Source organism: Acomys minous, assembly GCF_964271855.1.
Source record: "Acomys minous genome assembly, chromosome: 4".
NCBI lineage: Eukaryota > Metazoa > Chordata > Mammalia > Rodentia > Muridae > Acomys > Acomys minous.
In genome coordinates, this window is record NC_140486.1 from 51,061,160 (window position 1) to 51,085,938 (window position 24,779).

The 24,779-nt window shown below is 47.4% G+C and overlaps 1 protein-coding gene across 1 annotated transcript; it reads right to left on the reverse strand.

The window, feature by feature from the left end:
• Positions 1–15,352: 15,352 nt before the first annotated feature.
• On the reverse strand, positions 15,353–21,545 carry WNT8A (Wnt family member 8A). Its single transcript, XM_084779361.1, has 6 exons — positions 21,457–21,545; positions 21,335–21,368; positions 20,863–21,001; positions 18,692–18,817; positions 17,703–17,845; positions 15,353–16,103 (listed from the first exon to the last, which is right to left on the reverse strand). The coding sequence occupies exons 1-6, from the start codon at positions 21,522–21,524 to the stop codon at positions 15,543–15,545; spliced, it is 1,071 nt and encodes a 356-aa protein (XP_084635487.1). The 5' UTR covers positions 21,525–21,545; the 3' UTR covers positions 15,353–15,542.
• Between the last annotated feature and the right edge of the window lie 3,234 nt (positions 21,546–24,779).

Here is a 24,779-nt window from a genome sequence, read left to right on the forward strand (position 1 = left end):
CCGGGGCACTGAGCTGAAAATGTGCACCGCTCTGCCGGAAGGCCCAAGTGTTGTAGGACTCTGGCAGAAAAGGGCGGAGCGCAGATTCCCAAGTGAGCCTAGAACAAAGTGTCACAAGATCTCTGGTCCAACTAGGGGTGTGGGAAAAGGAGATTTTATCTACAATAAGTGCTACTGCTCTTTGGCTGAGCTGCGGGCACCAGGCTAGGTGGCAGCAGGGAAGTCAAGGCTCCTAGGCTGAGTCAGGTGGCAATGAGGGCCAGGCCTGAGCGGTTCTGAAGTGACTGGTTGTCTGGCAGTTGAGTCTGAGGGTTCCAGCGATGAATTCGCCAGGGAGGAGGGAGGGCCTTCTTTCCCCAGCGCTACAGCTCAGAATAAACAGCCAGTCTCAGGCGTCCTTCAGAGAAGCAGATGGTGCTTGTCATTTTTCTTTTTTCAAGTGAAACAGGGACTTATAAACCTTGGGCAGAGGAGAGGGGCTTTGAGGATGAATGTATCTCATTGGCTGGGACTTAGGATGCTGGCAACGCTCTGTTGCATGGGGAAAGATAACAGGTAACAGGTTCACATGACTGACCACCTGTAACCACTTTGGGGTTGTGTCACGTGCTCCTGAAGCAGGTACGGAAACAGGGACCGAGTTTTGTCCCACACCTTCCATTCTCAGGATGAGATTTTAAAGCTCAAGTTTGAGGTTTCTGGAGTTTGAACACGAACAATCTCACTGGTCCCATGCCAATTCCCATGGAGGCATGGTCCGTGAGCCCCACAATCCGGGCTGCAATCAGACCTTGCGGGGCAGTAATTTAGCATTTGAATACATAGCATCAGACCAACCTCCAACAACCTGGGTCTTCTGCAAGAGTATGTATGTTCTTTGCCACCAAGCCACTTTTCAGTCCTACTTTTTTAATTAATTAATTTTTTGGTTTTTCAAGACAGGGTTTCTCTCTGTAGACCTGGTTGTCCTGGAACTCACTGTGTAGACCAGGCTGGCCTCGAACTCACAAAGATCTGCCTGATTTCTACCTCCCGAGTGCTGGGATTAAAGGCGTGTGCCACTGCTCATGGATGACTTGAAACTCCAGATCTTCCTGTTTTTACTGACGAAGTGTTGGTATCACAGATTTGTGCCACATCTTCCAGTCTATCCGGTGCTGAGGAGCAAGCCCAAGGCTTGGTATATCAACCGAGCCAATCCCCAGATCCTATCTTTTTATTCTGAAAACATATTTAATTATATTTACTGAGTGTGTGTGCATGTGCATGTGTGTACAGAAGACCTTTATTCTTTGCCTTTTTTTATTTGTTTGGGTTTTGGTTGTTTTTTGAGACAGGGTTTCTCTGTGTAGCCCTGGCTGTCCTGGACTCATTCTGTAGATCAGGCTGGCCTTGAACTCAGAGAGATCTGCCTGCCTCTGCCTCCTGATTGCTGTGATTAAAGGTGTGTGCCACCACTGCCCAGCTATAGTCTTTTGTGGTCTTTTAAACAAATATTTATTTATTTTATTTATTGCATATGAGTGCTTTATCTGCAGAAGAGGGTGTTAGATCACATTATAGATGGTTATGAGCCACCATGTGGTTGCTGGGATTGAACTCAGGACCTCTGGAAGAGCAGGCGGTGCTCTTAACCACTGAGCCATCTCTCCAGCCCTTGTGGTCTTTTTTTTTTTTTTTTTTTTTGGTCTTATTTTCATCCTAACAATTTTTAGTTATTATACAAGGTCTTCTAAGGATACTACATGTTAATAATACTTAGTCTAGCCAGGCAGTGGTGGCCCACGCTGTTAATCCCAGCACTCAGGAGGCAGACACAGGCGGATCGCTGTGTTTTTGAGGCCAGCCTGGTCTACAAAGCGAGTCCAGGATAGTCAAAGCTACACAGAGAAACCCTGTCTCAGAAAACAAAAACAAAACAAACAAACAAAAAAAAAAACAAAAAAAAAACAAAAACAAAAACAAAAAGATACTTAGTCTGTATCTGAAGAAATTGTTTTTTAAAGTTTATTCTCATCTACTTACTGTTGTGTGCACTGGGTATGTATATCAGAGGACAGTTTGGCGGAATCTGTTTTCTTCTTCCATCTTTCATGGGTTCAGGGTTCAAACTCAGGTCTTCAGGTTTGCATGGCAAGTGCCTTTTTTTTTTTAAAGATTTATTTATTTATTATGTATACAGTATTCTGCCTGCAGGCCAGAAGAGGGTACCATATCTCATTATAGATGGTTGTGAGCCACCATGTGGTTGTTAGGAATTGAACTCAGGAGCTCTGGAAGAGCAGCCAGTGCTCTTAACCTCTGAACCATCTCTCCAGCCCTACTTTTTTTTATGTGCTTATTTATTTGGTGTGTGTGTGTGTGTGTGTGTATGTATGTATGTATGTATGTATGTATGTATGTATGTATGTGTGTGTGGTGTGCATGTGAAGGCCAGAGGGCAACTTTGTGGAGATCTTCTCGACTTCTATCTTTATGTAGGTTCTGGGAATTGAACTCAGGTCACAGGGCTTGTGTGGCAAGCACCTTTATCCACTGGGCAATCCTTCCTACCCACCCCCACCCCTCACCCACCCCCACCCTTTTTTTTTTTTTTTAATGAAAAATCTCAATCCATAGCTCAGCCTGGCTGGGAACTTGTACTGATTTCTGTCTTGGTCTTTGCAGTGCTGGGATTGCAGGTCTATGACCCTATGGGTCCTACTCTATGTCAATGGTAATTTGAGCTCACAAGACAGACAGTCAGGGGCAAGAGTGTCTGCCACCAACTCTGACAACCTAACCTTGATCCCTGAGACCCATATAGTGGAAGGAGAGGACCAGGTCTTGCAGGTTATCCTCTGCCACGTATTCCTCCTTCTTCTCCAAAATACATGATAAATAATCATTTTTAAAAATTGCTCTGAGGCCTTGTGGTCTACAGAGTGATTCCAAGAGAGCCAGGGCTACACACAGAGAAACCCTGTCTAAAAAAAAAAAAAAGGAAGGAAGAAAGAAAAGAAAAAGTATGGTGGTGCATGCCTTTAATCCCAGCATTCAGGAGGCAGAGGCAGGTGGATTGCTTTGAGTTCAAGGCAAGCCTGGTCTACAAAGTGAGTCCAGGACAGCCAAGACTACACAGAGAAACCCTGTCTTGAAAAACAAACAAAACCAAAAAACAGTTGTGGGGTGGGGGGTGGGGCAGCATGCTGTAGCTTGTGCCTGTTGTTTTGGAGGCTGAGAAGTGAGGGCTGTGAGTTTGAGGCCAGGCTGAACTACATAGTGTCTCAAAAAGGAAAACAAAATCAATTTAGTATTCCTTAGCCAGAAACTATTTCCTAGTAGTCAATGCCTGCTTCAGCATCCCTACTGAGAGCTCAGAGGAAAACTGTGGGATACCGTACCTGGCCTTTTTCTCATTTTTAAATTTCTTCTTTTCTCCTTATTTTATTTTATTGCAGGGGGCCCAGGGCTTTGTGCATAGAGCCTAACACTTTCTGTTCATTGGCTAAATCCTAGTTCTCTAGGTTTTTTTTAGACAGGGTCTCACTAAGTTGTCCAGAGCAGCCTCGAACTGATGAACCTCCTACCCCAGCCTGGATCAAAACATGGATCGGCTTGAACTGAACTTGGCAAATATATTTTGAGAAGTTTGCACCCCAAAATACTGACCCTGCACTTACACAGTCAACTCTCTCTAGGAACTACTTAGATTGTTGATTCAGACTTGGCCCAGGGCGCAGCACACTGTTTCTGTGACCTCAGTTGCTTTTCTTAGGTCCTCCTGTTGATTCCCTCACCATTAGCAACATCTCCTGAGATGATTCTGATCTAGACCCTAACAATGCCTTTGAAAAATTAGGGAGATCAGGGACTTTCAGGCCTCCAGAAAAGCTGGCTTCTAAAATGGAGTCCAGTGGAAGTTTCAGATAGAGACTGCAAGTGAGTCAGCTTCTTACTTCACCCAAGTCAATCCTGAGGAAGGCTCCTTTCCTACTGACTGGTTTGTTGATCATCCTGGAAAGGGAGGTGATGAAGGAAGCCCAGTTCACCTCCCCCCAATTCCCCTCCCCCACCCCTTCCCACCTCCCACCTCCCATTTCATCCAAATCAAAGGCTGAAGACTGCCATGATTGATGCCTTTTGTCCCCAGATCAAACTGCTTTTTATAGCCCACCCCCTGCCACTGCCATCAGCTCCAGGGGGCCCTGTCCCTAGGCTTCCTGGACAGCAGCTGCTGTGTGGTGGAGATCACGGAGGAGGAGGAGGTCGGGAGAAGGAGGGGACAGCATCTTACAGACAAATCGGTGGCTGATCCCACCACCAGCCCCAGCACTAGAATCATACAAAACCCCACCCCACCTTCCCTGCCACTTTGCCTCCTCATCATCTCAGGGCTGAAGTGGGGAGCTGCTTCTCAAGAGTCTGGCTTGCTCAGGGCTGACAACCTCACCTCGTATTTGCTTTCTCAAAGCAACCATGCTCAGTCAGCCTGAGTGTTGTCAACTCCCCGGAGATATGGGACAGCTTCATGACAGCAAATTGGGATGGTGATGTGAAGAGAGAGAAATCCTTAAGCTAATTTCTGAGACTTCCTCCAATCACTGTCAAGGTCCCTCTTTTCCACTTTGGGGCAGCCTTTCTTAGATTACTTAGTGTTCTCAATTGCTTTGCCAGAAACTGGTTACTTTTCAGCATAATCCTGAATGCAAAGGGCTAAATTGTTTTATATGAATAAGCATCATGGGGCTAACAAGATGGCTGGGGTTGGTGGGGTCAGGGGTGGTGTTGGTGGTGGTGCTTGCTGCCAGTCCTAATGACCCAACTTCCTCAAGTTCTGCCTGCAAGTGTGTCTGCACACCAGAAGAGGGCACCAGATCTCATTATAGATGGTTGTGAGCCACCATGTGGTTGCTGGGAAATGAACTCAGGACCTTTGGAAGAGCAGCCAGTGCTCTTAATCTCTGAGCCATCTTCCTGGCCCCTTGTTTTGTTTTGTTTAAGACAAGGTTTTGCCTATCTTGGGCTTGCTTTGTAGACCAAGCTGGCCTCAAACTCACGGTGAGTTTTTTTGTTTGTTTGTTTTTGTTTTGTGAGCTGTTGTTTTTGTTTTTAAACCACCCTTGAAAGGTATAAGAGACTGGGCATGGTGGCACACACCTGTAATCTCAGTACTCGGGAGGCACAGGCAGGCAGATCTTTGTGAGTTTGAGGCCAGCCGGGCCTACAAAGTGAGCCCAGGACAGCCACAGCTACACAATAAACCAAAAAACCAAAAAACAAACAAACAAAACCCAGAAAAAAGAAAAGAAGAAAAAAAAAAGGCATGAAGGAAGAAATAACAGTTTGCCATTTGTATATCAAGCCCATATATGTAAAAGTAAAAACAGGTCAAGCTAAAATAAATTGGAATCTGGGGTCCTCTTAACGACCACACTGTAGTTGAGCTGAGGAACCCTGAAATTTCAGAAGTATACAGACTGCAGTTGGCTTAGTGTGCATCCAGCCTTTGGATAGGGGCGGAGTCACTGCCCCCATCCAAAGGCCAGCATCACCAAGGAGAAATAATTTATTTCCAAAGCTTCTACCTCTGCATAGACTGCTTTAGGCTGGTCCTTGTCTAACCATTTTATGGCCCCAGAACCACAGATATACTAAAGACCCCCTTGAAATGGTCATACACTGGCAAGGACCAGGAACTTGGTCAGGAGCTGATGTGAGGCCATGGAGGTGTGCTGCTTACTGGCTTGCTCTCCATGGTTTGCTTAGCCTCCCTCCCTCCCTCCCTCCCTCCCTCCCTCCCTCCCTCCCTCCCTCCCTCTCTCCCTTCCTTCCTTCTTTCCTTCCCGTTGTTGTTGTTGCTTTCAGACAGGGTTTTTCTGTGTAGCCCTGGCTGCCCTGAACTCACTTTGTAGACCAGGCTGGCTTTGAACCTACAAGAGATCCACCTGCCTCTGCTTCCTGAGTGGTGGGATTAAAATTGTGCACAACCACGCCCGGCTACAGCTGGATCTTATGGAGGCATTTTCTCGATTGAAGTTCCTCTTTTCAGATGACTCTAGCTTGTGTCAAGTTGATGTAAATCTAGCCAGCACAAGTGGTCACTTCCTATGTCAAGAATCTTGAGATTAGGGGCTGGAAAGATGGCTCAGCAGTTAAAAACACTGGCTGCTCTTGCAGAGAACCCACGTTTGGTTCCCAGCATCCAGATGGCAGCTCACTACTGTCTATAATTCCAGCCTCCTGAGATCCAATGCCCCTTGCTGGCCAACATGGGCACCAGCACCTATATGGTGCACAGACATATATATGCAAAACTTCCATACACACAACATTTTACAATGAAAGGAGGAGGCAGAGGCAGGTGACCTCTGTGAATTCCAGGCTAGCCTGGTCTACAAAATGAGCCCAGGATAGCCAGGAATATAAGAGAAACCCTGTCTTGAAAAACCAAATCAAACCAAAAGCAAAACAAAAACCAACACCAACACCACCAAAACCAGGCCTGGTGAACTGGATCGATGGGTGAAGTGTTTCTGCTCAAGCATTAGGGCTAGTTTGGACCCCCAGAACCCAACCATATAAAAGCCATGAAGGCCCATGGCCTTCATCATCATTTTCTTTGCCAGATAGATATGACTCACATAAATTCCTTTGTACCTTTTTAATTTGTTCATGTTTGCATTGACAATTTTTCAAGCTTTGGCTTTGCTAATGCTCAAATATGTGAATCACTCATGCTGTTTAACTACTTTGTCATAAGGGTCCCAAAACAAAACAGACACTGGTCCCAGTTGTTTGTGTAAAACTTTTATTTGCCAACTTTGAGGAATTAATGCCTGTCATGTTACATGTGTATAATACATACATACATGGAATAACATGATTATAAGAGAATATAAAAAAAGGTGACATAAGGGATTAACTGCATAGGAACAATTTGTTAAAATCAACTTAAACTTTAAAATCATTCCTCTTAATTTCTCTCCCTAACACCTGTAGGAAGACATCAACACGTTTTACTAAAAACCATAATTTTATATAAACAGCCTTAAGAGTCAAACCAATGGGTAGGCACTGCTAGATTCATTACGTGGTGCCAAGACTCCGCCTCTGTGCATCTGTTAGCTTTCTCTGGACTCTAACATGACCGGTAAAGCCGTACCATGGCTTAGCACCAGACAGCAGAGAGGGGCCCTCCCCTGGATTTCAAGTGCATATTGATAACTCCACTGCCTGGGATGAACTTCTACAAGAGACAACACAAATATTATCCATAGCTCCAATCTGCCATGCAACCAAGGAGACATTAGAAACACCACTAGTGTGGCTGGGCTGAACTTGTCCTTAAGAACATTGGATCTGGGGGAAAACCCAAAATATCTTTTTAAAAAATTCTCCTATTATGATTGCTACAGTCTACAGCTCTCATGAGGTAATGTCACTGCCAGATCTACATTACTATTCAACATCTCCACTCTGCTCACATTCTTCAACCCTGTTAAGGTAGCCCAAGTAGTCTGGTCTGAACCTCAACCTCTACTAAGCCCCAATGATACCAAATGGCCACTGGAGGATGTTGTCAAGTAAACGAACTCCATGGACTCCCTTGGAGAATTCTTGAGAACTTTCTCTAGAGATGCCCCTGTGTCTGTCCACATATCAAGTCCATTTTGGCCATATGTACAAGTGAATATACTTGTTTGTTTGTTTTTAAAGATTTATTTATTTATTATGTACACCAGAAGAGGGCACCAGATCTCATTAGAGATGGTTGTGAGACACACACACACACATATATATACATATATGGAATGAATGATAGAATGTATATTCTATACATATATTCTATAATGTATATTCTATACACACACACACACACACACACACACACACACACACAAATGCATATATAGTCTATCGTTCATTCCATCACTTGGTTCCGCTAGAGAACCTTGCCTAATACACCCTATCTTGTGTGCTCTTACGAATTCTGGTTAGGCTTTCCCTTACCATAAATTGCTCCTCGGCCTTGATGTAAGAAGAATTATATACAGCATAAGGAAACACACTCTTAGCCTCTACCTAGACCTGTCCTTCAAACTCTGGAGATTACACAGTCAGTCTGAGGATACAAATGAGCAGCGAGAAAGCTCTGGAAGGGATGGCAAAGCGGAGGGTGCCAGGGACCTAACAGACCTTAATGAAGCTCCCCACCACCACCACCACCATGCTGGCCCTGGATTAACCCATCATCTCCCAGGAAGAGTTTTCCCGGATGCTTTGCTTTCGAGAGGCCCCTTGTGTAAATCTATGAAATTGACCAACTGAGTTTGACCATGACTGGCTTTGTTTTGCAAAACAAAATTGGTAAAGCAGGCCTCATGCTGACTGACTGACTGGTGTCATCCAGTCCTTCAAGGGGGGCCACAAAAGGAAGGAAGTGAACCTTCAGTTTCTGGCTCTGTTAAATGACAGCCTGTCCTACTGATTCTGATCCTTATGCCCAGGGCAAAGGATTTTATTGCTCTGTGTGTGTGTGTGTATGAGAGAGAGAGAGAGAGAGAGAGAGAGAGAGAGAGAGAGAGAGAGAGAGAGAGAGAGAGAGAGAGAACAGTAATAAACTACTGTCTCCTGCTTTCCCTCTGTGCTCACCTACACCTCACACCTGTTTGACCAAGGTTCATTGGAAAAGCCTATTCTCTATTGATTCTCTATTGTCAACAGTCAAAGATCAAAACCCTTCTTTTTGTGCCCACACACCTGTCATGACATTACCTTTCCGCTAAGAAGTACAGATTTGTGTAAAAACAAAAGCCCATGGATGAGCAGAAGGAAACAAGTGCCCCTCTCATTGCTTTCCTCAGGCCGCCATACACTTGTCCTGCCTTGTACACTCGTCCATCAGAATGCTCATCACCTGGCACTGTTATGGGCCTAACTGTGCTTGCCTTTAAGCATTTGTTGAGACTGAGTACAGCTGTGTGTGTCTATGACCATCATTATCCTTAATTTATGTGTGTATGATTGGGGGGGGGCATTCCACAGTTTGTATAGAGGTCAAGGGGCAACATGAAGTGGTTCTCTTTCCACCTTTATCTAAATTCCAGAGACTAATGGCATCATCAGGCCTGAATGGCAAGTGCCTTTATTTGCCGAGTCCCCTCACCAGCCTGTGCGTGCGTGCGTGCACGCGTGTATGCATGCATGTGTGTGTGTGATGTGCATGTGTGTTTGTAAGTGTGCACATGAGCATGCATATGTAGAAGGTTGACATCAGGGGTCCTCCTCAGTTGCTCATAACCCTGTTTTTTTGTTTTTTGCTTTTTTTGTTTTTAAGACAGGGTCCCTCATTGAGCCTGGAGCTCACTGGTTAGGCTGAATTGGTCTGGTCAGGAAGCTCCAGGGATTTGCCTGGTTTTGCCTCCACAGCTGGGGTTACAGATGTGTGCCACCCTGCCCAGGGATCTGAGGCATGGAGTCCTTACTGAAAGTTTGAAGCCAGTTCTAACCTACATAGCTAGTTTCAAACTAGCATAACTACATGGCAAGACTGTGTCTCAAAACACAGAGACAAGCCAGGTGTGGTGGCACACACCTTTAATCCCAGAACTCCGGAGAGGCCATTGAAGTCCAGTGGGATCTTCACAGTGGCCCTGCCTCCAAGAGAGACACATGTCAGCTCTATTGTGGCTTATTTATTTATTTATTTATTTATTTATTTATTGCGGGAAGAGGGCAGGGAGTTGGTTTTTAGCAACAGGGTTTCTCTGTGTAGCCATGACACTAGCTCTGTAGACCAGGTTGGCCTCAAACTCAGGGATCTATGTACCTCTGTCTCCTGAGGGCTAGGATTAAAGACCTATGCTACCATGCCTCCTCCCTCCTTCTCTCTCTCTCTCTCTCTCTCTCTCTCTCTCTCTCTCTCTCTGTGTGTGTGTGTGTGTGTGTCTTTATTATTATGTATACAATGCTCTGTCTGCATGTATACCTGCAGGCCAGAAGAGAACACCAGATCTTATAGATGGTTGTGAGCCACCATGTGGTTGCTGGGAATTGAACTCAGGACCTCTGGAAGGGCAGTCAGTGCTCTTAACTTCTGAGCCATCTCTCCAGCTTCCTCTTCTTTTCTAATGTAGCTTAGAATAACTGTGATTTCCTGATCCTCTTGCCTCTACTTTGCAAGTGCTACAAGTGTGTGACACCACATCCGCTGGGAATGTGTACTATGGTGCCTTATTTACTTAGTGTTTTAACCTCAGAATCAGATAATTTTGTTTTTTGTTTTTTTTTTTTCTCTAGGCCTTAGTGAAATCTTTTTCTTCTGTCATTTATTTGATCATAATTTTGCCTGTATGTACTTGGACACCTGACGTACCAACCACAAGGCCTTTCTGCAGCCCACTGACGACTTTTGTTGTTGTTGTTTTGTTTTGTTCTGTTTTTTGAGACAGGGTCTCTCTGTGTAGCCTTGGCTGTCCTGGACTCGCTTTGGAGACCAGGCTGGCCTCAAACTGAGAGCGATCCACCTGCTTCTGCCTCCCGAGTGCTGGGATTAAAGGCGTGCGCCACCACGCCTGGCTTCCCACCTGCTTCGTGTCCACATGCTCACTCCCCCATCCTCTCTGACAAAGTGCGGCTGAGGCCCCGCTGATCCGCTGATCCGTGGCCTCGCTCTGTCTGCGCTTCCCTTGCATTGTTACACCTTCCTTTTCTGTCGCCTCGCCCTGAGAAGGGCAGCCTGGTTTGAATGATCAGCCATGGAGGGTGCTCAGGGCTGGTGTTTCTTCTTTCCTCTGCTATACGGATTCCTTCCTCCCGTGGTAGGGAGAAAAGTGGGACCAGACTGCTTAGAGCTATGTCACAATCCTTTGAGGCGATCCTTACTTTCATTTCATTTTTATTTTTCTCAATGGGAGCTTGCTTTCCCCTTCCTCTTCCTCCTGAAGTAAACACCCTCCCTTGACAACCTCCCCTCCCCTTGAAACTTTGATCTCTAATGAATCCGTAATGATTAGTGGTTTTGCCCCTTTGAGCCCCCTTGGAGAACTAGGAGTCTACCCTCCCAGGCAGCAGGCGCCCGGCCATGTGCTTTATCTTTCTAAGGAAGGCTTTTGCAAATCAAAAGTTAAGGTCTTTTCTCATGAGAAGCACTGATAACTCTAACTCTCTCACTTGTAGAAGAGGGAGAAAGGAGACACCTTTTACTGCATATGAATGGATCTCACTCCACAGAACTGTCACAGTGGTTCGAGGGTCCCCGGAGATTTGGGGCTCCCTGCGGGGGAGATGGTTGTAAAGGGAAGAATTTGTATTTATGAGGTGACAGGTCTGAACTCAAACCCACCTCCCTGTTGTTACTCCTAGGTTGGGATGATTGCCCTCTCAGAGGCACTATAAGAGGGGAATTACTGTACCCCTTAAACATTGCGGTGTTTTGAGGGGATTACAGGGATTGAACTCAGGACTTTGTGCTTGCTAAGCACATACTCTACCCTGAGCCATACCCTGAGTCCCCACCAACTTTAACTCTTTAAATAGACATTTGAAGACTGAGGAGAGGGCGTTGTTTGTCACTTGACAGATCTAATCCTCCCTTCCCATTGTGGTTCCTGTACCCCAAATGTCACCAAGCTGCTAGCTGAGGAGGACACGTCAGTGGCAGACCCCGGAATGCTCTGGAAAACTTTAGAAGCTTCTTTAGGAGTCCCTAATTCTGCTCACATCAGAGTTCGCGTGAGAAGAAAGAAGAGGAGAAGGCAGTGGGGAAGAGTCTGCAGTTAGCCTAAGTGTATTTTCTAGTCTGGACAGAAAATACGGGAATTTGTTTTTCGGGTGCAGTGATGTGGGCCTGGGCTGCATGAGGTACTGGCTCAGGGACAACTTTGCCGCACTGAGTCAATCCCCCTTTGTTCAGGCTCTCCAGAGCCTCCATTAACTAACTGCCTCCTGGCTCCGACCCTGAACCTATCAAACGTGAGAGTTTTGTTTTCTGTCCTTGTAATGGTGGCCTGCTTGTCAAGAATGAGCCGAAAGGGAAGAGCTGTGGGGCAGCGGCCGATGCATTTGAGTGAGACTGGGATGGACCCCTGGCAGCAAGGTGATGAGCGCAGAGAAATCTAAATCCCTATAGTTTCATGCCGAGGGTCCACGGGAGAAGGTTGGTTGCTATGACAGCTGATGACTTTGAAGGCAAGATGGAGGAGGGTGGCGGAGGCTCAGAACGAGACGCCAATGGGCTGTGAGCTTTAGGGGGTGTTGAGCAAACTTTCCACAAAATTCTTTTTTTCTTTGTGTTTTCTTAGCGAGAACTCCTCCATAGCCCCACGGGGAGCACAAGGCATGCTCTCCTGGCTGCTTTCTTAAACAAAGCAGCAGGGATGCTTTTGTTTCTGAACACGCAAGATCATTTGGTATATCAATACAGCCCGAGGGTCAGGAGGTAGGGGAGGAATGTCAAGGCATCAGGTGCCTTGGGTCCTTTGGCTGGAAATTCTGTTAAGGATAGCGGGAGAAAATCAAGTTGTTCCCTTCCCTCACATAGTATCACGACTCAAGTTGGGTGTCAGGCTGGGTAACTTTGAAATCCACATTTATTGAGGGTTGGCACTCAGGCTTATGTAATTTTGTGCTTTTGTTTTTATTTCTCAGGAAAACTTTTCCTTTTCTTTGGCTACCTCCTCAAAGCCTTTGCCCTCCAGATAGTCTCTCTCCTTCCCCTATTACAACCCTACGTCATCCACAGTACCTCTCCCTGGCGTTACTGCTACTGTGGTGTGTTTTTAACCCTTTGCTTTGAAGCAGGCCACTAGGAAAAGCATTTCTATGGATTCCCGATTGTATCTGACACCCATGGTGGGGGGTATAGAACTGGACACGATGGAGGTTAGGCTGACCAGATTAGACTTTAAAGAAACCTGTGGATTCTCTTGTGAGGCCAACTTCCTCAGTGAACATTTCGCTTCCTTTATCGCAACAATCTGAAACAAAAATAAATAAATAAATAAATAAATAAATCTGATTATTGGAGCCAGAGAGAGCACTCAGAGGTTGAAAATATGTTCTCTTCCTGCAGAGGACCCCAGTTCAATTCCTAGCACCCACCTCAGCTCCACTTTCAATTTCAAAGGAATCTGAGGCCGGACGTGGTGGCGTATGCACGCCTTTACTCCCAGCACTTGGGAGGCAGAGGCAGGTGGATCTCTGACTTCCAAGACAGCCAAGGCTAAACAGAGAAACCCTATCTCAAAAAAACAAAAACAAAAACAAAAAACAAAACTAAACAAAAAAAAAACCAACCCCCTCCAAAAAATATCAAAGGAAGCTGAAGCCTACTGGCCTCCATGGGTCAGGCATGTGCACATAGCCATCCCCCGCCCCCATGCACCTAATTAAAACTAAAACTAAAAGATGAACTGATTATTCTCTCAGGCATTTAAAAAACTTACACTTCTTAATTCTTTCCAATGACCAGAATATTTGTTTACTGTAGGTAAGTAAAAAAGAAGCAGAAATGTGTTGTTCTTCAAACAAAACCCCTTTGGGAGAACTGCCTGCTCTGGGAGGTTGGGGCAGCCACTCTCACTTGTTAAACCTCCCTGCTGGGATCCCTGCCTACACAGCAGAGTTGCCCCAGGCTGTGAAATTCAGAGTTAGAAACCCAGAGGTTTGGGAAAGAGGCGCAGCTCCTCCCCCATTGCAGAGATAGATACCTTTGGAGGAAGTGACAGTGTAAACCAGGGCAGCAGAATCCACAGCTTTCCTAGACCACTGCCCTGGGGCTCAGGGCTTGGTGTACAGACACCGCAGGAGGTCAAAGTCAAGAGAGTAAACACACTTTGAATATGGTCCAAGTTCAAAGGGCTTCCTCACTTCTCACGTTGCTTAAGTCACTCTGAAATAACACCGAAGTGTGTGTGTATTGTTTTCGTGTTACGTTATTTTTGTTGTTTGTACTTTGTTTTGTTTTTCAGGACAGGTTTCTCTGTGTAGCCCTGGCTGCCCTGGAACTCACGCCATAAAACAGACTGGCTTCTGAGTGCTGGGATTAAAAGCCACCACCACCTGGCTTGGGTTTTTTGCTTGTTTGTTTGTTTGTTTGTTTGTTTGGATTTTAGATACAACCTGGCCTCATTCTCCCTTTATAGCCGAACCTGAGTTCAATTCTCAGCACCCACATGGTGGCTCACGATCAAGTGTAACTCAGGTTCTTCTGATTTCCCCGGCATATGTATGGCATACAGACATACATGCAGGCAAAATACTTATACACACAAAATAAAACAAATAAATATTTAGAGAAAAAATGAGAAAAATCCTATTTAGATATATCCTAGAAGCATTTGTTGCAAATGAAATTGAGTTTCCAGTTTTGGAAAATAACAAGCAGAGATGCTCTGTAACCCCCCCCCCAGATGCTCTGTAACACCCCCCCCCAGATGCTCTGTAACACCCCCCCCCCCGGGGAGATGCTCTTCTAGAGTGTTGTCAGGTAAGCCCTTGTCGCCCATCCACTAATAGGAGCCATTTTGGGTCCTGGTTTTCCTAAACTTTAACTGGGGGTGGGGGAGCTTTTTCAAAGTGCATAAGCAGATGAAAAACCCAGCACACCAGCAAACCCGCAGAAGGAGAAAGCTGGTGTTTGCCCCAAGCCGCTCTGCATGGACAGAAGGGAGGGAGGGCTCCTTCACAGATCGGAACAGAACTCTTTGTCTTTCTACATTTAAGGGTTATTTTTGTTTTTGTTTTTGTTTTTTCCTTTTTTTTTTTCTTTTTTGGTTTCTCAAGACAGGGTCTCTCTGTGTAGCCTTGGTTGTCCTAGACTCACTTTGTAGACCAGGCTGGCCTCGAACTCACAGAGATCCACCTGCCTCTGCCTCCCGAGTGCTGGGATTAAATTTAAGTTTCTCTCTCTCTCTCTCTCTCTCTCTCTCTCTCTCTCTCTCTCTCTCTCTCTCTCTTTGTGTGTGTGTGTGTGTGTGTGTGTGTGTGCGCGCGCATGTGCGTGCACATATATTTTGCCTGCATATATGTCTGTGCACATCTGTGCCTGGTGGCCACTGAGACCACATTCGCTGAGCTGGAAGTACAGATGGCTCACAGCCCCCAGGTGGCTGTTGGGAAGTCCCCTGAAAAGCCAGCCAGTGCCCTAGACCCCTGAGCCATCTCTCCACCCACAGGACCCCTTTCCTTTAGCTTCCCTTCCCTCTAGCTTCCCAGCAGCAAAGCTGTTCAGAACAGGATCTGAAATTTAATGGAACAAATTCTTTGAGGGCCCTCTGACTGCACACCCCAAATCAAACTCCTTTAATAGCATAAGTCCAAGACTGACTGCACAGAAAAAGCTGAGTCCACACAAGTCAGGCGAATAAGGTTCATTTATCAGCTCTGCAAAGATAATTCTGTATGAATATGCATCTATGTATGATTATCTACCTATCTGTACGGTCTACAGGCCAATACTGTGACGTCCCAATGTTTTCCAGTCTGTGTTCTCTAAGCCAGAAGCTGTATCCTCACCTCCACTGTCGTGCAATTTAGCAGCAAATGAATTTGTGACGGTGTTAGCACCAGGCACTGTCCTTGCCTCTGCCCAGGGGTCGGGCACTGCCTGCGGGGCGGCGTGTGCAGTAGTACCTGGTCACCACGCGCCGGCACTGGCTGCACTTGACGGTGCAGCACCACTGAAAGCTGCAGTCACAGCTGCTCACGGCCTCTGTTCTCCTCTCTTCCACCTGCAGCCCACACTCGGTGCACAAGCGCCCGCAGCTGCGCTCCTCCCACCTGGAAGCGCTGCGGGGGTTCTGCAGGCACTCGCGTCCTTCTGTGCCGCAGATGCCCAGGCTGGCATTGCGGGTGCAGTAGTCAGGAGACCCCTCTAAGAAGATCAGCTCGGACTCTGCGCTGGGAAGAAAGGCTTCTGTGGGAGCCCAGCGGCCCTCGGCTCTGTTGCCAGCCCTTAGCTGGGGCTTATCCATCTCAATTTTCAGCGCGCGGTCGTACTTGGCCTTTAGGTAGTCTCCCATCTCCCGGAAGTCAGCCAGCTGCAGCCAGCACGTCTGGATGCTGCAGCTTCCTGAGATGCCATGACACTTGCAGGTCCTTTTCATGGAGGCCCTCACTGCCTTCGGGGCGGGGGGTGGGGTGGGGTGGGGTAGGGAGGGGGAGGGGGAGGGGGAGGAGAGAGAACATAAAGAAGAACTCTTGGTGGAAAAGGTCAGTGGCTAGCAAGCAAATGGAATATTCTAGAGCTTTGGAGACCTACGTGGATTGGGGGTAGTTTCAAGGAGAGACTATTCAAGGGTTAAGGATGAGGATGCTATCTGTGAAGAGCGGGCCAAATGCTGAAAAGGTGGCCGCAGCCAGGAATACATAGGCTCCTGGCCCAACCCAGCCACTTCTTCAGTGTGTTTCTTGGCCCAGTTAAAACAAGTATTGGATAAAATAGGGTAGGGTGCTTGCCTAGTGTGTGTGAGGACTAGAGTTTAGTCTCCAGCACCTCAAAAAAGCAAAAAGAAAAAAAAGCGATCAAAGAAACACTTTGTAAGTTACAAAAGAAATGACTTCAGTGGGCTGGAGAGATGTCTCAGTAGTTAAGAAGACCCCGGTTCAATTCCCAGCACCCACATGGCAGCTTACAACTGTCTGTAACTACAGTTCCAGAGGCCTCAGCACCCTCACACAGACATACATGCAGGCAAAATACCAATGCACATACAATAAAATAAATAAATCACTTAAAAAATTACAACCTTAGCGGGCCATGGTGGTGCATGCCTTTGATCACAGCACTTGGGGAGGCAGAGGCAGGCGTGAGTTTGAGGCCAGCCTGGTCTACAAAATGAGTCCAGGACAGTCAAGGCTACACAGAGAAACCCTGTCTTGAAAAAAACAAAACCCAAAACAAAACAAAAATCACAATCTCAGATACTGTATCTGTTTTGAAGCCTGGATCTAGACTATCTGTGGTGATTTGTCTGTCACCTGTCAGCTGTCACCCTTCCTCCTGTCTCCTCTACCCTCCCACCCCCCAACCCCCCACACACTCAGAGAGAAAGGAGCTCCTGGTATCTGAACCCATTTACCCTCACGGCGGTGGCTGAGGTCGTCTTGAAAGTGCCTCTCTCCAGCCCTGGGGGACCAGAATACCCAGGAGAAGGCGGCTCATGGGAAATTTCAGTGATTTTCATTCCAAGTCCAACTTACTTCCACATTTGAGTTCACGATCTCACCCCACCAGAACCTTGGTGAAGAATAGATTCTACAGTCTCAACCTCTCAAATCCCAGACAGACTTTAGGAAGATTATAGGCCTCTGTCAATGTCTTAGTGTGAGGTTAAAGTGCTTAAAATCTTTGGGGCTGTAATTTCAGCACTTGGGAGGGTAAGGTAAGAGGATTGCATAGGGAAGGACCAGGGAAGCCAGGGCTACCTCAAAAGACTCCATTTTGGAGAACACCCCCCTACCGCCAGCCGCCAACACACACACACACACACACGGAAGCATGCCAATAAAAAGTATTAAATGCATTATTTAACGGATGGAAGCAAGGTTTATCAACTGCATTGTCTCGCAGAAGCCACTTTTCTTGGACTCAACTGTCTGTCCTGCAGAGAACAGAGGCAACTGCCTTGGGTCATCCTGAATGGCTTTGAGGGTGAACGAGACAGCTCTTGGTGACTGTGAGGGGGCTGTTGTGAAAACTGGATGGCCCCCGTACCCACCAGCCTGCCGGCCCTGTTGTTGTGCAGGTTCACCAGGGCTCTGGCATCCTTCCCTTTCTCCAAACTGTCCACGAAGAGTTTGGAGATCTTTTCCCCGAAGTCCACGTTGTCGCTGCAGCCTCCCCAGATCCAGCCGTGGCCGCCTAAACACAAGGAGAGAAGTTCTGCGTACAAAACGGCTAAATCCCAGAGTCGCAGTCTGCTCAGTCAGTCGGACAGCTAAGCCATCCCCAAGAGCCCTGAGACATTAAGCTAAAGCGGTGTGGATCTGAAGGCGGGGCAGGGGAACCGAGCTACTTGGAGTGGGTGGGTAGGGTCCCACCGCCACTCCAGGTGCTTCTCGCCCCAGGCAAGAAACAGGTGCGTGTGCAGGCACCCAAACCCAGACGTCTCAGAGACTCTTTGCAGCTCTGACTTTCTGGAGCTTTGCACCTCTACAACAACAGTACCAGAGAGCCCCCTCCACCCTCATTAGTGACAGGTCTGAGTCTGTAAAGAGTGAGGAAGTTTGGTTGAGGACAAGCTATTCTTTTTATTATTGTTGTTGTTGTTGTTGTTGTTAGTTTTTTTGAGACAGGGTTTCTCTGTGTGTAGCCTTGGCTGTCCTGGACTCACTTTGTAGACCAGATTGGCCTTGAACTCACAGCGATTCACCTGCCTCTGCCTCCGAGTGCTGGGATTAAAGGCTTGCGCCACCACGCCGGTCTAGGACAAGCTATTCTTGTACCAGGGTTGGACCTTCAGCTCCCGCAGCCTTCTCACTCCCAGTCTCCTTGTTGGTTTTAGAGAAACTTTGTAACTCCTGGTCTCAGGGATTAGGGTCAACTCAGCTCTCATCAGTCCACGAACTCCCAAGAGTGAAGGGATTGCTAGTCTAGGCATCTAAGAGAGCTCAGTGCCCCAGACTCTCTTAGAAAACTCCATCTGTGCACAGCTCTGGTGTACCCCACCCCCTCCCTACGAACTACTCGTCCACAGAACCAAGGTACCTGCTTTTCCATTCCTGGACTCATCACAGCCGCAGTTTTCAAAGTCACCCATGCTACAGTTCTTGGTGATGGTATACACGACTCCAGCGGAGCGGATAGCGTGGATGAAGGATGTCTCTCTCGTGGCTTTGGAGAGAAATGGGGGGGTGGGGGGGGCACTGACTAGAAACTCGGATCCTCGAGGCCCAAATCAGAGGCCGTGGGAACACAATGGCGCCTTGTTGTCTCACCTTCTCAAGCGCTTAGCATTTCGTTCCCCTCAGAGCACTTTCCCTTTTCACACTGTCACTGTGTCCAGGCAGGAATGGACACCCCCAAGCTACAGATGGGGGACTTGAAACCCAGAGACCCATGAAGCTAAGGCCACTGGCCAGCTGTGGCTTTTGGATCAGGAGTTCGCTCTCCTGAAGTCTGTCCTACACTTTTGCCCACTAGCACACAGGACACAGCCACAAAGCTGGCGTAGGTGAGTGAGAAAGACCTTTTATTTCTGAATACAGAGTAGGGAGGCCTTATATTGTGTGTGTGTGTGTGTACATGTGGGTGCGTGTGCCTGTAGAGGCTCAAGGTCAACATCAGGTGTCAATTGTGCTCTGTCTTACTTTGGGATAAGGTCTCTCACTGAATCAAGCTCAGTGACTGGCTGGACTCTCTGGTCACTAAGGCCCCTGGATCCTCCTGTGCCTGTTTTCCAGAGACAGGATTACAGGTGTGTGCCACCACACCCAGATCCAAACCACGTCCTCATGCTTGTACAGCAAGCCCTTGACCCACTGGGCCATGTCCCCAGACACCCTGGCCGGGTCTCATCTGAATGCTCCTTAGTCTACCTGCGCGTTCCACAGGAAGGAAGCTCCCTGCCCGTCTCCTTCACCCTCTCCAAGTCTTCTCAGCAACTCTATTGTTTCTTTTTTTAAAAGATTTATTTATTTATTATGTATACAAATCTCGTTATAGATGGTTGTGAGCCAACATGTGGTTGCTGGGAATTGAACTCAGAACCTTTGGAAGAGCAGTCAGTGCTCTTAACCTCTGAGCCATCTCTCCAGCCCTATTGTTTCTTTAATAAGGTTTTCCATACAAACTACTGCACCTAACTGTAAACATGCGCACACACATACACATGCACATGTTCGAACACACACACACACACACACACAGATACACTCATTTACATACACATATAGACACATATACACACACATCACAGACATACACACATACATACCACACACACATATACACATATCATACACACCACATACACATGCTTCTCACAAACATGCAATGCACATACATCACCCATTCACACCATGTACACACATAGACACACCCCCACATGCACATACTTCTCACACACATGCACACACATATACACCACCCCTACACACCATACATACATACACACACTGCACACACAGCCACCTAAGGCAAACTTATTGTAATCTTTCAGCTTTATTGTTACTAGGCTTTTATGATGATGGGCAAACGTAACTCCTTCAAGGGCTCCATGGAACCCTTCTTCCATTTTTATTGCATTTCATGTAAACCAGAGCAAGGTGAGCACGTATAAGCACACCAGTGCAGGTCTGCATCGGAACCTACAGTAACATGTGCCATAGCATCCCTCCGTTCATTTCCCTCACAATCAATACTCCTAGGCTTGTGAGATGGCTCAGAAGTTCAAGACATTTGCATCCAAGCCTGGTGACCTGAGTTAATCCCAAAACTCAGGGTGGAAAGAAGGAACAGACTTCCCCATGTTGTGTTCGTTCTCTCTCTCTCTCTCTCTCTCTCTCTCTCTCTCTCTCTCTCTTTGTTTGTCTCTCTGTCTCTGTCTGTCTGCCTGCCTGTCTCTCCCTCTCTTGCTCTGTCTGTCTCTCTCTTTCTGTCTCTCTCTCTCTCTCTCTCTCTCTCTCTCTCACACACACACACACACACACATTGTGGCATGCCCCCTCATAAATAAATACATAGTGCAAAACTCCTTTTGAGCAGGTCTAAAGCCCTCAGCTCCATGTGTTGAGAGAGAAAGAACCCTCAGGGTCACACAGCCAGGAAGTAGTGTGTCAGGAGCTCACCAGTCACTTTCACATTTCGCTGTGCACACACATTTCATACACACACACGCACCGACAACCCACCATGAACCGCACCCCATGGGAACTTACCCCCTCTCAGCCTGTTGTGGGTGGAAAACTGGAACGCATGCTCCGGACAGTTCCATTGCTCCCAAGCAAACTGGAACTTACATTCTTCGATGCCAATCTGAGCGCCCAAGGCCACACTGGTGGTGTAGGTCAGATAGGCCTGTGCCAGGAAACAGGGCTGTGAGCTTCCCCGGGTATAGGTCACATGGGTTCAGGGAAAAGGCAGAACTCAAATACAATAGCTTCCCAGCAAGAACCCATGGGGGTGGGGTGGGCACTTCTCCGTAGGAGACCGCTTGCCTAGCATACACAAGGCCCTAGGTTCAATCCCGGGCACCACAAGACAACAACACAGCAAACAAAAAATAAACAGCGCTGGATTTCTGAGTGAGCAGCACTGACATTGTCTCCCGCGTTCTCTTTCCTTTCCCCAGAAGAGCTTCATCAGGGACCCCAGAGGATAAGAAACAGGAGGGCTGAGAGATCATCCTACCTTGGGACCTGTTATCAGGAAATTATTCACTGACCTACCAAAAAGAAAAACTGAGGTGAGCGGGGCGGGGTGGTGAGACAGTGACCGTCCCCAGTGGGGAATGGGGCTGGGGAAAGCCTTACCAGGCAATGGCACTGAAGGCGGAATGGCACATGCCCGCAGCCACCCACAGCATGAGCCAGTGCTCCATGACGCTGCCTATCCCCGGAGACCAGATCCAACTCAGAGCCAAGTGCAGAGAGGTGAGGAGAAGGCCACGCCCCTCTCAGTATGTATGTAGGCAAATTCTCAATGGGCGGCAAGGAAAACTCAACAGCCCATCTCATTTGTCTCTCATTGGCAGAACCCTGGGAACCACTGACCCAATGGGGGATCAGAGAGGAGGGTCCCCGCCTACCAAGCCTACAAGGAGGCCACACCCTTCTCTCCCAGACAGAGAGGGGCTAAGGCAGGACTCCCACACTTAGGGTCACTGACTGCAAGAGAGGGCCCATTGCTTAGAATTACATAGCTTCCGGCAGCCCAGGCCCCGCCCCCGAACTCGTCACCTCTCCCTGGGAACTGCGGATCTTCAAGTGTTAAGGAGGCCACACCCTTCGCCCCATTTCCTCCCCACATTGTTAATCATCATAGGAGAACTTTTTGGGAGATCCTCTCCTAAATGAGTGGGTACACTCGTTGTCTCTACCTCTGTCCTGGGTGACTGTGGGGCTGTGGAGCAAAGCCACAGAGACCATCTCTACCACTGTTTCTCCTACTTTCCGTCAACGGAAGGCTTGGTATATTTCTAGTCTTCCCTTTTGTGTCTGGAGGTCAGATCTCCAGTTTATTATTTTTAATTTTTTAATTTTTTTAAATCAATCTTTGTGCCATCCAGGCCTACATTTGAAAAAAGAGCCCTACCTTTATTTCTGTAACCGACACCGCTTTGCGGTGGAGGGATGCTGGGTGTCAAACTTAGTGGCTCTTGCATGCTAAGTGCCACTCACTGCTGCTGAGTGACACCTTCAGCCTCCTCTTGATGCCACTTTGTCACTACGGTTTCAACTACTTAGGCAAGAGACCTGTCTTTCTGATTCCCTGTGGGCTTAGTCCTTTAGAAAGCGGCTGGATAAACAGGGAAGGAAGGAGGAAGGAGCCCCGGGGCGCGGGGTGTGGTGGCGCACGCCTTTAGTCGCAGCATTTGGGAGGCAGAGGCAGGAGGATCGCTGTGAGTTCGAGGCCAGCCTGGTCTACAAAGCGAATCCAGGACAGCCAAGGCTACACAGAGAAGCCCTGTCTAGAAGAAAGAAAGAAAGAAAGAAAGAAAGAAAGAAAGAAAGAAAGAAAGAAAGAAAGAAAGAAAGAAAAGAAACATATTAAATTATTACATAAGATTGCTTTGAGTCTCTGGACACTATTTTCGTAATTGTCTTGTCACTGAAGGACAGTGACGATTACTCTGCAGACAATGACTCTGCAGCTGACATAAAGGACTCTTAAACTTGAGTCCTATTACACAGGGTCTCTCTGTGTAGCAGCCTTGGCAGTCCAGGACTCACTTTGTAGTCCAGGCTGGCCTCGAACTTACAGGGATCACCTGCCTCTGCCTCCTGAGTGCTGGGATTAAAGGCCTGCACAGCCCCACCTCCCAGCTCCTCCCCAGTTCCTGTTGTGGGTGAGGGGTTGGGTCTTATTCTTTTTTGTTGCTGTTTTACTTTGTAGAGAAGGGCCTTACTCTATCACCCAGGCTGGTTTAGAGCAGACCATGGCTTGTCCAAGCCTGCTTCAACCTGTATGTGGCACTTTATAAAAATGCAGAGAAGGAAGCGAGGAGTGTCCAGCCTGTGTGTTTGTGCGTGTCTACACGCACTCTGTGCTTGCTTCTGCTCAGAGTCAAGAAAGAGCACATAGTTTATTTTTATATAGTTGTTTAAAGGATTTGTTTAATTATTTTATGTGTATGAGTGTTTTGCCTGCATGTGTGTTTGCATGTCATGTGTTTGCCTGGTGGCCTGAGAGGTCAGAAGAGGGCATTGGATTCTCTTTGACTGACAGTTGTGAGCTGCTGAGAGGGTGCTGTGAGTCAGACCCAGTGCAAGAGCATCATCCAGGGCTCCTAACCCCCAAGCCATCTCTCCAGTCCCAAGATCTTACACTTTCTTAATAAATGGATACATGTGATCTCAGTTTCCTCATCATAAAATGGGGAACACAGACACAGGGGGAGGGGACAGCCAGGCACGCATTACTCCTAGCCATCTCATATGTCGATTTTCATGGGCCCAGCTCTATTATCTCATCAGTGTGCTTTGATTCCCTCACCCCCACCCCTTGGTGCTGGGGATTGAACCCAGGACCTTGCCGTGCATTCCAAGTACATGACCCTCCATCCACAGCGGTCCCAACTCAGTGGGGTTTGTGTTGTAAGGGTGGCTTGTTTATTTGTTTGGGTTTTCTGTTTGTTTTTTATTTGTTTGTTTGGTTGGTTTGGTTTTGGTTTTTCTTTTCTTTTAGTTTTTCCTAAGACAGGGTTTCTCTATGTAATAGCCCTGGCTGTCCTAGAACTCTTTGTAAAGCACGCTGGCCTCAAACTCACAAAGATCCAACTGCCTTTGCCTCCCTGAGTGCTGGGATTAAAGGCATATGCCACCGCACCCAGCTGTTTTGGTGTTTTGTTTTGTTTTTTAAAGATTTATTTATCTATTATTTATACAGTATTCTGCCCACATGCATGCCTGCACACCAGAAGAGGGCACCATCTCATTGTAGATGGTTGTGAGCCACATGCAGTTGTTGGGAATTGAACTCAGGACCTTGGAAGAACAGACAGTACTCCTAACCTCTTCCCTATCTCTCCAGCCCTGTTTTGTTGTTGTTGTTGTTGTTGTTGTTGTTTTTTGGTGGTTTTTATATTTAGTTATTTATTTACTTTTTGAGACAGGGTCTCACCATGTAGACCAGGCTGGCCTTGAACTCATAGACCTCTGCCTCCTTCTGCCTTCCAAGTGCTGGGATTAAAAACATGTGCTACCATAACCAGCCGTTCTGCTGCTTTTGGGGGGCACAGGGCCTCACTACATAATCAGGCTGGCTCTGAAGCTGCTCTGTACCCCAAGGCTGGGCTCAAGCCTGTATTCCTCTTGTTGTAACCTCCTGGAAACTAGGATTTCAGGTCGGGATCCCCATTCCTGGCCACATCTCACTATTTTGTAAGGGATGACCGACCCAACTGTTGGTTTCTGTGAATAGAAATCTAGAGCTGATAAACAGAAGGTGACAATACACACAAGGCTGGTGGCGGTGACAAGACAGCCACAGTACTGCCGCTGAGGTGGTGGTGTGATGGTCAATGTTCTGCAGCCATCTTGCCATAGTGTGAGTTGTCCCATCATGGCTGGCTTCAGTCTGCCACCATGGGCGCGGGAAGAGATTCACAGTAGCCTAGTCTTATACAGTATTGTTC